The sequence below is a fragment of the Miscanthus floridulus genome, chromosome 1 (genome assembly GCF_019320115.1).
Source record: "Miscanthus floridulus cultivar M001 chromosome 1, ASM1932011v1, whole genome shotgun sequence".
In the NCBI taxonomy this organism is placed as follows: Eukaryota; Viridiplantae; Streptophyta; class Magnoliopsida; order Poales; family Poaceae; genus Miscanthus; species Miscanthus floridulus.
This window is the reverse complement of record NC_089580.1, coordinates 24,889,184-24,901,364: the sequence shown is the minus strand read 5'-3', so window position 1 is coordinate 24,901,364 and position 12,181 is coordinate 24,889,184. Positions and strand designations below refer to the sequence as shown.

The 12,181-nt window shown below is 48.9% G+C and overlaps 1 protein-coding gene across 2 annotated transcripts; it reads right to left on the bottom strand.

The window, feature by feature from the left end:
- Positions 1-3,950: 3,950 nt before the first annotated feature.
- LOC136476377 (YTH domain-containing protein ECT4-like) lies at positions 3,951-8,014 on the bottom strand. 2 transcript variants are annotated; one of them, XM_066474198.1, is made up of 9 exons: positions 7,735-8,014; positions 7,458-7,522; positions 7,183-7,342; positions 7,023-7,090; positions 6,238-6,789; positions 5,420-6,004; positions 5,130-5,342; positions 4,582-4,728; positions 3,951-4,494 (listed from the first exon to the last, which is right to left on the bottom strand). In XM_066474198.1, the coding sequence occupies exons 1-9, from the start codon at positions 7,769-7,771 to the stop codon at positions 4,342-4,344; spliced, it is 1,980 nt and encodes a 659-aa protein (XP_066330295.1). In that variant the 5' UTR covers positions 7,772-8,014; the 3' UTR covers positions 3,951-4,341. The 2 variants fall into 2 exon arrangements, with proteins under 2 accessions (XP_066330295.1, XP_066330299.1); XM_066474202.1 differs by having other exon boundaries at positions 6,238-6,786.
- Between the last annotated feature and the right edge of the window lie 4,167 nt (positions 8,015-12,181).

The following is a 12,181-nucleotide window of genomic DNA, read 5'->3' as shown; positions in this document are numbered from 1 at the left end:
GAGGCAGCTCCTGAGTGGGGGCATCGCTACCGAGGTAAGGTCGCCATGGCTGGAAGTAATCTCATCAAACTTTATGAACTGGCCAACTTGAGCAGTTGTAGGCACAGAACCCCCCACCGGCATAGTCGTGAGTAACCTCCCCTCCGACGAGGCTCGCCTGGTAATGATCTACCAGAGAGTCTACACACGGCTCCATCCCAAAGGAGGCCTCGCAGACCAGATCCAGCATCACCTCTAGTCCGACATCAGGCTCTAGGTTCACAAAAGGATCCATAAGTCCTCCCCCTCGCTCACTCTCCCTCTCACTTAGGAACCGCCACGGCATACAGGCACTCTCGGTGAGAAAGAAGAAGGAAGAGAGAGTGAGAAATCTCCGCCAGAAGAGACCACTGGACCTCCCTGAGTCGATCGAATCACCCAGGAGGGACACCAGGCGACAGGTAAGAAGCAAAGGGATGCCTCATGCAGGCCATGCCGACTCCATCTCAAATGACGAGCAGGGTCCCGGTCAGACATTTCCGACTGAAGCTCTCCAAGCCCCGTCACTCCAGTCGTCAAGGTAAACATTACCAAAACCCCCTCTATTTCTTTACAAATCATTCATACATTCATACGCGCATTCATCTCATACGCCTGAACCCCCTAGATGGTTAGGGCATGAACCGCCCAGGGGCTCGGGAACTAAGCATTGCACGTGCAGCGAAATGCACCACAACACTCCGTATTGTGTCACAAAGCGGCGGTTTGCCTCATTCGACATGAGCAACCAAACAGAGCCAGGGGAGAAAACCATAGATGAGCACCATGTGGCCCTAGCCCTGTTCGGTAGACCGGGTCATCTCAACCTTCTCGTTCGATCCTGAACCTCTCACCAGGCTACAGAATCTCCATCGAAGGGGAGGCCGTTAGGCCACCCGGGTCGGTCTCCGGAATGACCTAGGCATCTGTCGGGTTGCAGGTAAAGGACTAGTGGAATGTCACAAGAGGGCTATGCCGACCCCGTCACGAATGACGGACCCAGATTCCACTCGATCACACCCGTTAGCGAGCTCACCGAGCTAGTCTTCGAGCCCGAGCGATCAGGACAGGCGACGAAACTCAGCCCCTCCGGTTGTGAGGAACCGGATAGGGTAATGCACAATACTCACATCGACCCCCATGAAGGCCCAATAGGGCTCGGGGGCTCAAGAAAAACGCCAAGGACAGCGACCTCGAACTCGCTAGATCAACGACTATGACTCACCCGGTCCCATGGCGCACACCGACGCTAGGATCCACGAGCACCACCTTGTTCGATCTTTAACTTAACTAACAACGTCTTTGTAACGGCTTCACTTCCGACTACGCTCCAAAGAAATCTTGGGACCGTGACCCCAAACTCGCGTCGACAGGATCGGCGACATCTGGCTATGGCTCTTGGGACCATGACCCCAAACTCGCGTCGACAAGATCGGCGACATCCGGCTATGGCTCTTGGGACCGTGACTCCAAACTCGTGTAACGGCTTCATTAACTGAAACTAACAAAAACTAACTCTCTCGATCCACGACGTGCACCGATGCCTGGATCTACTCGTGACTCCACCTCGCCCGATCCCGCGGCGCGCACCGACGCCTGGGTCTACTCATGACTCCGCCTCACTCGATCCCACGGCGTGCATCGATGCCAAAGATCAGTGAGCTCTGTCGCATCCAAACTAAGCTGTCTCCATTTACGGCGCGCATCGACGCCAGGTTTTGTCTCAAACTAAACTTCCTCGCCCGATCCCCGGCGCGCACCGACGTCGGAATCAGTAAGTTCTGTCTCGATCCAATCCCCGCGCCTAAAAATGCCTCGGCTGCACAACGACGCCGTGGTTAAACAAAAATCTGTCTCAGACTAAAAACACGCACACACGCTCCAAACCCCCCCCCCCTAGACGGTTCTGCCCAAACTGCCCGGGGGCTCAGGGGCTACACCCGCGGGTGCGCTCACGCGCACCCGCCGAACAAAAACCTCCCCCGCTGGCAACGCAGAAAAATCCCCCGGCCGGTTCTGCCTGAACCGCCCGGGGGCTCGGGGGCTACACCCGCGGGTGCGCTCGCGCCCACCCGCCGGCAAGACAAAAAATCCCCCGAACGATTCTACCCGAATCGCCCAGGGGCTCGGGGGCTCCTGTCGGGTTCATAAACCCGGGGTCCCTCGGGGACCGGCTTCCACGCCAAGGCTCAAACCAAGAGTCTAAAAAACTACAGGGCAAAGGGACGGCCCAGCAGCCGACCAGAAGGTCTGGCCCAAGAAGAGCGACACCGCTCGTCAACTTCTTCAGCCCACCTATCCGACCAGAGCACTCGCTCCAGGCTCTAGCCGCCTCCGAACGGCCTCTCCGATCGGAAGGCCTGCCCCGAGCCCTACTTCCGACTCCGACCCCGTGTCTCTCCGACCGGGTACGTAAGAACACTGCTTCCTACTCTGACCCCGCGTCTCCGACCGGGGACCCCGTAGGAAGCCTGTTTACCGCTCTTCTCCGACCGGCACGGCCAGGGCCGGCTGGGGCCATCTGACCGGGGACGCCCGCTCGGAAGGAACCAGGGGCGAACAGAGAAAGCAGTGCACAAAGTCAAACCACGATACCAGGACCATACCCTGTATGCCTGCGGGAACAGTGCTCCACAACCGCCCTGACACAAACAGTATTGTAGGCGCCGACATTTGTGTCTACAGTATTTAGGCGCCATTGAGCTCCCATACGGCAAAAAGCCCCCCATGCCTCTAGGCATCGATAGTGGGCGCCAGGGTTCACCATACCTGGTGCACGTGGTAAGGGCTCCTCACATAACAATAGTATTTTGCAGATACCGACATCCACCCTTCCTGAAGAAGCCAACGCAACCTCCTATGTGCACCTGACATTCTACAGTGACATCAACAGTATTGTGGGTGCCTACCATCATCGCTACCCTCGTCGGCGTGGGCAACAAGGCATAGGAACATCCGTATTCTCTCCCTCTCACCTGTAAAGCCATCCCCTTTATCTATAAAAGGGGATGCGCTCCCTCCAACAAAAGAGGTCGACTTCTTCAAGTTCAGACTCACTAGATCGATAGCTCACAACCCCTCAAGCACACGCTTGGACTTCTAGCTCATAGCGGAGTTCCGGTCGCCCTCGGCCCTTCCGGTCGGACCCGACCGGGCCTCTTGAACACCCCTCCTTTCTCCTTCTCGTTTGTAACCCCACTACAGACTTCGAGCACCTGGGCTCAGGATTAAAGTCACCGACCGACCTAAAATGGACGTAGGGCACGTTGCCTGAACCAGTATAAATCCTGTGTCATTGAGTGCTATGCCACCTCCGATCACAACGTACAGCAAAACTACAAATATTTACTAGTTGGTCACTTTCTGTACCGACACATCCTATTGAACTACAAAACAATTACTTGTAAATCCATGAGGCCAATTTAGTTGTATTGATCATCAAACACTAAAATCCAAAGTAAATAGACTATGATCTATTTTTCTTACAGCGGCGTGCGGATGGATGGTGCCAGCAGCCACGATCGCAGCCACTGCATACGCCTATTAGGGATGGGCCAGAACAGGGGTGCCGGTTTAGGGGACCAGGGTTTCTAGGGCCTCTGCATATTTCACCACCACGGTGGCAACGCCATATATCAGGTAAAATGGCTGCTTTAAACAAGACATAATTCACAACTTACCACATGACCTGCATAAACACACAAACCAAAGATATCTTCTCCTGTAACTTTAGCATCCGTGATAGAGCAACGTATTTTAAGAGTTCAAAGCACGACGCAGAGACTTGAATACTTGAAGGTAGTTACACGCCAATTTTAAGACATTCTCCTCCGAGAACAGAAACCGAGAACGCTGCACGCTGTATAGTGTACGTGAACACAAAATGGATGAAGAACAAGACATAATTATACAAAATATGGGGATACAATGGCTTAAACCTAGAGTCCTTTTGTTTTATTACTCTCCACAGTACCGCAACACGCAAAAAAACTACCTTAATGTTGTCCAAAGTATAGGAAATCGGCTGCTTCGCTAACAATAATAGAGCTAAAACAAAAGGGCAAAAAAGCAAGGTTACAACAAACCCGGTGTCACAGGGTATGTAAGAAGCCTAACACGGGTAAGACACCAAAAACCAGTCACACAACTAATAATAAACAGACAAAATAAGTAAAATCTGGTTCATTCCCATGATGAGCGCCAGCTCACGAACTCCAGTACCAAACGAAGTCTATAATTCAGGCAGAATCAAGAGGTTTTGATTTGCAGATACCACAAAACCTGCAGCATATGCACTGATAAGGCGACCAGTATACATGATGCTTAGTTGCCATTTGATATGCCACTTTCAGCTACAGGTTTGGAGGCATTCGCCGCCGCCTCAGCAGGAGTGCCTTCCTTGCTCAATGCCTGTTTCTGTGCTCCTGGTTTGCCATTAGTCGCATCCTTGTCCTTCTCTTGAGAAACATCGCCCCCCTGGACAATGCGAAGAAACAAGGCATCAGAGACTATCATTTAAGCCATACAGAACCACAGAACACTGTAATAAGAACAGATACCTACCTGGCCTTGAAGCAGTTGCTGCTTTGCCCTCTTTTCCTGCATCAACTTTTGGCGATTCTCGTAAAAAGCAAAATCATCCAAAATTGATGTTTTAGTAACAAGTTCTTTGAAAATCTTCAACATTTCAAGCCCTTGTGCCAGCTTAACCTGCAGCATTATAGACAGCACAGGGTCACTATCATAAGTTTCTCAGAAGACCAACAATATTTATTATCAACAATTCATAGTGATACATAAATTTTCAACCACCCTCTTCAACAGAAACCAACAAGTGAATGGCCAGACAACATCATGAGTTGTCATGCAGACTCGCTAAGGCCCCTCGGGTCATGGCATAGTCATACATGACTGTAAACAACGAAATAGACAGATCATATTTTGCAGTTCCCACTAGCTAAAAGTCCCCCCTGATAAACCAGTAAATTTTTTAAATATCCTGAAAAGAAAGTAACCAAAACATTGTCTTTACAGTACCCCTAGCCCATTGCATCATGATGCAATTAATCACTTAATAAGCATCTAAGCCAGGTAACTTTCAGGAAATATACCTCTTGTGTGTCACGGCTGTTTGTCACAGGCTTATTATCATTGTTATCCAGTGTAAGATGCTTCAAGATGTTGTTGGGCACATCCTTGACTATGTGCCACTTGAGTGGAAAACAACCATTCCACTTGTCTTGTTGCCAATACTCCACAGTCTTATCAAAATCGACAGGACCAACCATTTCAGCAACACCAACAAACTGACCACTTGTGTTCACCTAAGGGACAAGCTCAAGGTCAAAAAGGGACTGCCAAAGAAAACAGGTAATAATAGGGAAAGATGCTACAGACTTACAGAGAAAAACAAGAACACTGGGCAGTCGCTGGATTTCTCCTGAGCCTCTTGGTACCCAGCATCCAGCTTCTTATTTCCATTAGGTGTGCTAGCCCACACATTGTATTTTATACTCTTGTGCACATCATCCTCACTATATGATTTGATAACAAAGAACTTTGCATCCTTGTAGGCTAAAGGAAATCCTTCCTGGTTAAATTGGCCTTTGTCTGGAAGAGCACTGTTCTGTTTCCCCACAGAAGGGAGGGCCTGGCCCTTCACAGCAATAGTGACAGTAGGCCCGAATTGTTTTTGGTGCTTGAAACCACCAGACCTTGGTCCTCTGTTCAGCTCGGTAAATCCATCTTGATTCTCACCACTAAAACCAAAAGATGCACGCCCTCTGGGCTTGTATTTGGTATCCACGACTCCCCACCTCCCATTGTTTCTCGAGTTATACATGTTTGATCCAAAACCAAGGCCACCTTTCAGTGTGTTCCCGTACTGACCATACTGTCCATATAATCTGTTGTCCGGGTACATCCTAGAAGGATAGCTAGGTGAGGTCAGACCCATTCCAGAAGAAGGCATCTGTGCATGTATACCCTGGAAATAAATGAAACCAACAGCTAAGCTTTATTCAAGAATACTGCATACTTCTCATAATAATCCAAATATGCAAACACATCACATTTGTATGTGCAGTCTTAAGAAAGGCAGTACAATTCATTATCAATGGTATGTGAGAGCAAGCTTTAGATGCCATTGATTGCCAGACATAATTAAAAAGAAACTCTGCAACACAATATTATGAAAATTGATTTGTTTGGAGAACACACCATGAGGTTTGTTGTTGGACGCTGGCTCTGACTTTTCGTAGAAGATGAATTGGAACAGTAAGATGTGGAACTAGCAGTTGGTATCTGATGCCCATTCGAGTAAACTGGACCATCATACCATTGAGTTGGAGAACGAACACCGCTGTGACCATAATTGCTTGCAGAAGGTCCACCACCTTGCATAGGTCCTCTTCCATATGAACCATTGTTTGCTACTGACACATTCAGGTGGGTTTGCTTACGCGGCAGCGAACTGTTGTGAGCAGTTGTCATACCATTAGCACCCACGTTTGGAGTTGCTTTTGTTGCATCTACCAAAACTCTTGCCTGCTGACTGGCAACGGAGGGCGGTTCAGGTTGAGAACTGGCACCATTTACACCATATTTTGCGCTTGTTGGGGTTGGTTGCTGATAATATTGAGTCGGGTACTGATATTGCTGAGAGCCATATGACTGGCCATCATGCCCAACAGTTGGTACAGGAGAACCCGAAGGATATGGGCCATATGGAGCATAGCCATATCCATGGTACATGTCTCCGTACACACTCTGCTACATTAGTTCAACAGAAAAGAAAGTATCAGCTTCATCCCTTATGTTATCCACAAGAGTAAATAAGTGAATTCACCAAAATTCATAGTTCACAATCTGAATGTGTACACATGCCACTATATTTGTTCTCAGATTCCTAGAGGAAGTGGAAGCGCATATAATCCAAATGTATCTTAAACCCAAAAATACACCTAGTTGAGATAATTGCACAGTCAACACAAATGTTAACTTACAGGGGGCATCTCCATTCCTTCATGACCAGAATACCTTGAGCTCCATTCATTGGATGAGCCATCACAACCTGAGAAGCAGCATACAAGAATCAAACATTGCAATTATTGAGCTTAGCCACCTACAAAGGTCTGCGGCAACAAGGAGCACAGGTTTATGTACCACTAGGAAAGTAATAGGCTGGAGAGGCATATGCATTGGGCTGGTAGAAGAAGTTAGGATCCATGGCCTCTTGTAGTAGAGGTGTTATCGACCTATCCACCTGCGAAGCAACGCTCTGTGCATCTCCAGCGTGGGCAGATCCATATGGCATCCCAGAAGGCTACAGTTATACAATTCCGGAAATCATTAATTTTTATCCTCGGTGAATTTCTCCTTCCACTAAGAATAATTCTGCAAAACGAAACGGTGACCTAAAACAGCTCAGAAAGTTATACCTTCTTGGCAGCGTCGGAGCCATCCTTGCTCTCCAGGGACAGCTTCTGCAGGAGATTGGTGGTTTCTGCAACTCACGAATCAAGGAAAAAGCACATAGAATTCAAGCAAGCACCTCATAGTTCAATCAATACTACCTACTGAAAACAAATATATATTTTTTTCCATATAAGCGTGACCAAAAAAGAAATATCTCTTAAAACCGCCTCCTAAAACACTGCTCCAAGGCCCTGAGCACGGATCAAACCCGCCAAAAAAACGAACAGGAAGAAAGGATACGGTCAGCAGCGGTAGGGGCAGGAGCAACTGTCGCCATGGCTTCTTCCCTCCGAGTCAATTCGATCTAGGACAGACGCCTGCCGCAGCTACCACCACCACACGGCTGCTCCTGAATCGGATCCAAGGCCGATGTAGTAATTCGATAAGATAATTCTTGTATATGGCGGGGAGAGGCGGTGGGTAGGTGGTGGTGGAGGATAAACCCTAGGGAAGGGGAGGGGGAGACGAGGCGAGGAGAGTGAAGGGATAGCCGCCACAGACGCGAGGGGAGGGAGGAGGCCGCCAGCCAAGAGGTAGAGGGGTTTTAGCGATTCGAAGGCGGTGATTCAAATACCTACCCGGACCATCCCCGCCGCTCGTTTATCTTCCCAACTTCTGCTCTAGGTACACAGAACTTGTGAACATGTTGGAAAAGGGTGTAAGGGCGCGTTTGGATGACGGCCGCACCGCGCCACAGCTCGCCACAACTATCGCGCCCAAGCTTCGGCAGCCGTTTCGTTCATCGCCGGACTTACGGCGTGCCGTAACGCAGCCACAGCTCGCCAGGTCATTTGCACGCCACGAGCTGCCAAAAGTCTGGTGCCCGAAACAGCGGCCGTGTTTTTGGCGCAGACGCAACTTAGGCGTGATTCAAACGCGCCCTAAGTCTTCAAGAGAACAGGGTGACACAACTATATTAATAAAACTCCATAGCTCAGTTTACGGTGAAGACATAGGTGCCTTGGCACCCTCCATCCACCGGCTAGCCACAGTCAACGAAAAACTCATTTAGGTGGGTCTCTCACCCCTTCAGTGACGTCTTAAAAAAATATTCGAAAATTTACTAGAGAAAACTAAAATGTAAAAGAGGACAAGATGATGAAAAAAACAAGGTATGACAGAGACCTACCTAACCATACTCATTCCTCCGACGGGATGGGAAGTAAGGAATAACCTTTATTAGCGCGCGATTTTACTAGACCCGTCGTGCGATTTTCTCTCTCATACTGTTTATCTTCTTCAATAACCGAACCTCATGTTCTCCTTGTTCAATGAACCGCGCAAGCCTGTTGTCGCCTCTGGCCTCTACTGCCGCCCCTAGCTTGCAACTCACCCATCGACCGCTCTGCCAGCCTTCCACCTCTGCTGCTCCACCCCCGCACTCCCCTAAATCCAATCGTAGAAGAAAGCTTGCCACCTTGCCACCACCCTGAAAGGTCCTAATAGTTAGAGGGGGTGAATAGCCTAATAAAAATTTCTACAATAACACTTAGCAAACCGATTAGACAATTATGAGACAAAGTAAGTGTTGTGCTAGCCTACTAAAAATGCAAGCCACCTACCACAATTCTAGTTGATATAGTTTCTATCCACACAATAGCTATGTCACTACACTAAGTTAGTGTGCTCTCAAAGGCTAACTAAAGAGCCACACTAACCAAACTAACAAGCTCTCACAACTAGCTACACTAAAGAGCTTGACAACTAATTTACGATAATATAAAGAGAGTGAGCAAGAAAGTTATACCGCCGTGTCGAGAAAGGAGCCAATCAATCACAAGAATAAATAACAATAAAGACCAATCACCTCGGAATCAAATAATAACACAATGATTTTTTACCGAGGTTCACTTGCTTGCCGATAAACTAGTCCTCCTTGTGGCGATTCACTCACTTGGAGGTTCACACGCTAATTGGCATCACACGCCAAACCCTCAATAGGGTGCCGCACAACCAACACAAGATGAGGATCACAACAAGCCACGAGCAATCCACTAGAGTACATTTTGGCTCTCCATCGAGAAAAGGTCAAGAACCCCTTACAATCACCACAATCGAAGCCGGAGACAATCACCACTCTCCACTCAACGATCCTCGCTGCTCCAAGCCATCTAGGTGGCGGCAACCACCAAGAGTAACAAGCGAATCCCACAGCGAAACACGAATACTAAGTGTCTCTAGATGCAAACACTCAAGCAATGTACTTGGATTCTCTCCCAATCTCACAAAGATGATGAATCAATTATGAAGATGAGTGGGAGGGCTTTGGCTAAGCTCACAAGGTTGTTATGTCAATGCAAATTGCTAAGAGAGTGAGCTTGAGCCAGCCATGGGGCTTAAATAGAAGCCCCCACGAAATGGAGTCGTACCTTTTCACTAGGCACAACACGGGGTGATCGGACGCTCCGGTCATATCGACCGGACGCTGGACCTCAGCGTTCGGTCACACGATGTGTGCCACGTGTTCCCTCTCTTCAAATGTTGATCGCCCGATCTCAACGGTCAAGTGACGACCGGACGCAACGGCTCAAAGTGACCAGACGCTGAACCCCAGCGTCCGATCGTTTCCAGTAAGCATCTAGAGATGACTTTTCACGATCGAACGCGTCCGGTCATGCTCGACCGGACACACCCAGCGTCCGGTCACTCGGTGACTCCTCTATGTATGACCATGTCAGTGTGACCGGACATAGCCAGCCAGCGTCCGGTCGTTTCAGTGCCAGCGTCCGGTCGACGACCGACGCTGCGCTTCTTCTACTGCTACTGACCAGACGCGCCGGTCCTTCAAAGACCAGTGTTCGGTCACTTACAGTGACCTCCGTCTTTTCTGTCTAGGGTGTCGGTGGCACCGTTGGACTGTCCGCACTCTACGGGCGGACACTCCGCCGGTGAAGTTCCTAACCCTTGCTCAAATGTGCCAACCACCAAGTGTATCACCTTATGCACATGTGTTAGCATATTTTCATAAACATTTTCAAGGGTGTTAGCACTCCACTAGATCCTAAATGCATATGCAATGAGTTAGAGCATCTAGTGCCACTTTGATAACCGCATTCCGATACAAGTTTCACACCCCTTAATAGTATGGCTATCGAACCTAAATGTGATCATACTCTCTAAGTGTCTTGATCACTAAAACAAAATAGCTCATACTATTTATACATTTGTCTTGAGCCTTTTGTTTTTCTCTTTCTTCTTTTCAAGTCCAAGCACTTGATCATCACCATGGCATCACCATCATCATGTCATGATCTTTATTTGCTTCACCACTTGGAATGTGCTACCTATATCATGATCACTTGATAAACTAGGTTACACTTAGGGTTTTATCAATTCACCAAAAACAAACTAGAGCTTTCACACCCCCAATAGGTCTTCCACCGCCTGCTCAACGACGCACCCTGCCGCCCAACTCGCCACCACCGCCAAACCAATCGTTGTCACTGGCCCCTCCCTTTCTAAGCCCAACCATGCATGTAGGGCTCCCCGAAAATCTCTAAATCCTAACCCTAGTGCTCCTCTGGAAATCCAAAATCCAAAACCCTAACCCCAAATCCCATCGCTGCTGCCTCCACCACCCGACTCGTGACAACCCCGTCGTCAACCGCCCCGCCATGCATGGCCCATGAAGCATTATGCATACAATTGTTTCAGATTTGGAAATATGTCCATGCAATACTATGATTTGTAGATCAACTCTTATACAAGTTATTATTGTGTTCTCTTTCTTCCTTTTCTTGATGTAAGTGAATTGATCAAAACAATGCCTTTCATGGAGTTTAGCCAAATAGCAAAGCCAGCTCCATTAGTGATAGTGTTGTGTGCGGTGGTTGAAAAGTTTTCTATAAAGTTGGTGTCTTGGTGAATATTAATCTAGCTTGGCATGGTTTGAATCGATGGATATGCATGATCAAAGATGATGTTCCACGTGCATGCACATATAGTGTCAGGTTCATAAACCAGGGGTCCCTCATGGACCGGCTTCCCAGCAAAGGCTTGGCCCAGCAGACGCCGCCGCGAACAACACGCAACTACTGGGCTGGCCCAAAAACCTAACGACGAGCTAGACTCCGACCGGAGGGCTAGGCCAAGGACGAACGGCGCTCACCTGTCTTCAACTCCGGTCCACCTCTTTGACCGAAAGGCCTGGACAGGGAGGAACGACGCCCGCTTCCGGCTCCGACCCGCGTCTCCAATCGAGGATACACCGAACCTCTGCTTACAGCTCTTCTCCGACTGGCGTAGTCAGAGCCGACTGGGACCAACAGACTAGGGGCACCCGCTCGGTGAGGACCAGGAAACGAGCAGAGCAAGTGAGACAGGACGCTCAAGTCAACCACAATACCAAGGACTGTACCATGTACACCTGCAGGACAGTACCAACAGGACATGTGAGAAGGGTGTCCTGCAACCTTCTAGGCATGTCCGAACCCAAGCAGTGTTGTGGGCATCGATATTTACCCTACAGTGTTGTGGGCGCCATCAACTCCCATACCAGACAAACGCAGTAAGGCTCCCCCCACATGCCTCTTAGCATCAACAGTGTTGTGGGCGCTGTCATTTACCATACATGGTGAATGTGGTAAAACCTCCCACATGCGTCTGACAACAACAGTGTTATGGACACCTACCATCATCTTGTACCCGACGGCGTGAGCAACAAGACTTAGTAACATACGTACTCTTT

Bases quoted from the DNA above. Each gene is read 5' to 3' on its own strand.
- LOC136476377 (XM_066474198.1), bottom strand. From the start codon at position 7,771: ATGGCGACAGTTGCTCCTGCCCCTACCGCTGCTGACC. The intron at 7,343-7,457 runs GTATAACTTTCT...GTATAACTGTAG, and splicing joins GCTCCGACGCTGCCAAGAAG to CCTTCTGGGATGCCATATGG. The intron at 6,790-7,022 runs GTAAGTTAACAT...GAACTAATGTAG, and splicing joins AAGGAATGGAGATGCCCCCT to CAGAGTGTGTACGGAGACAT.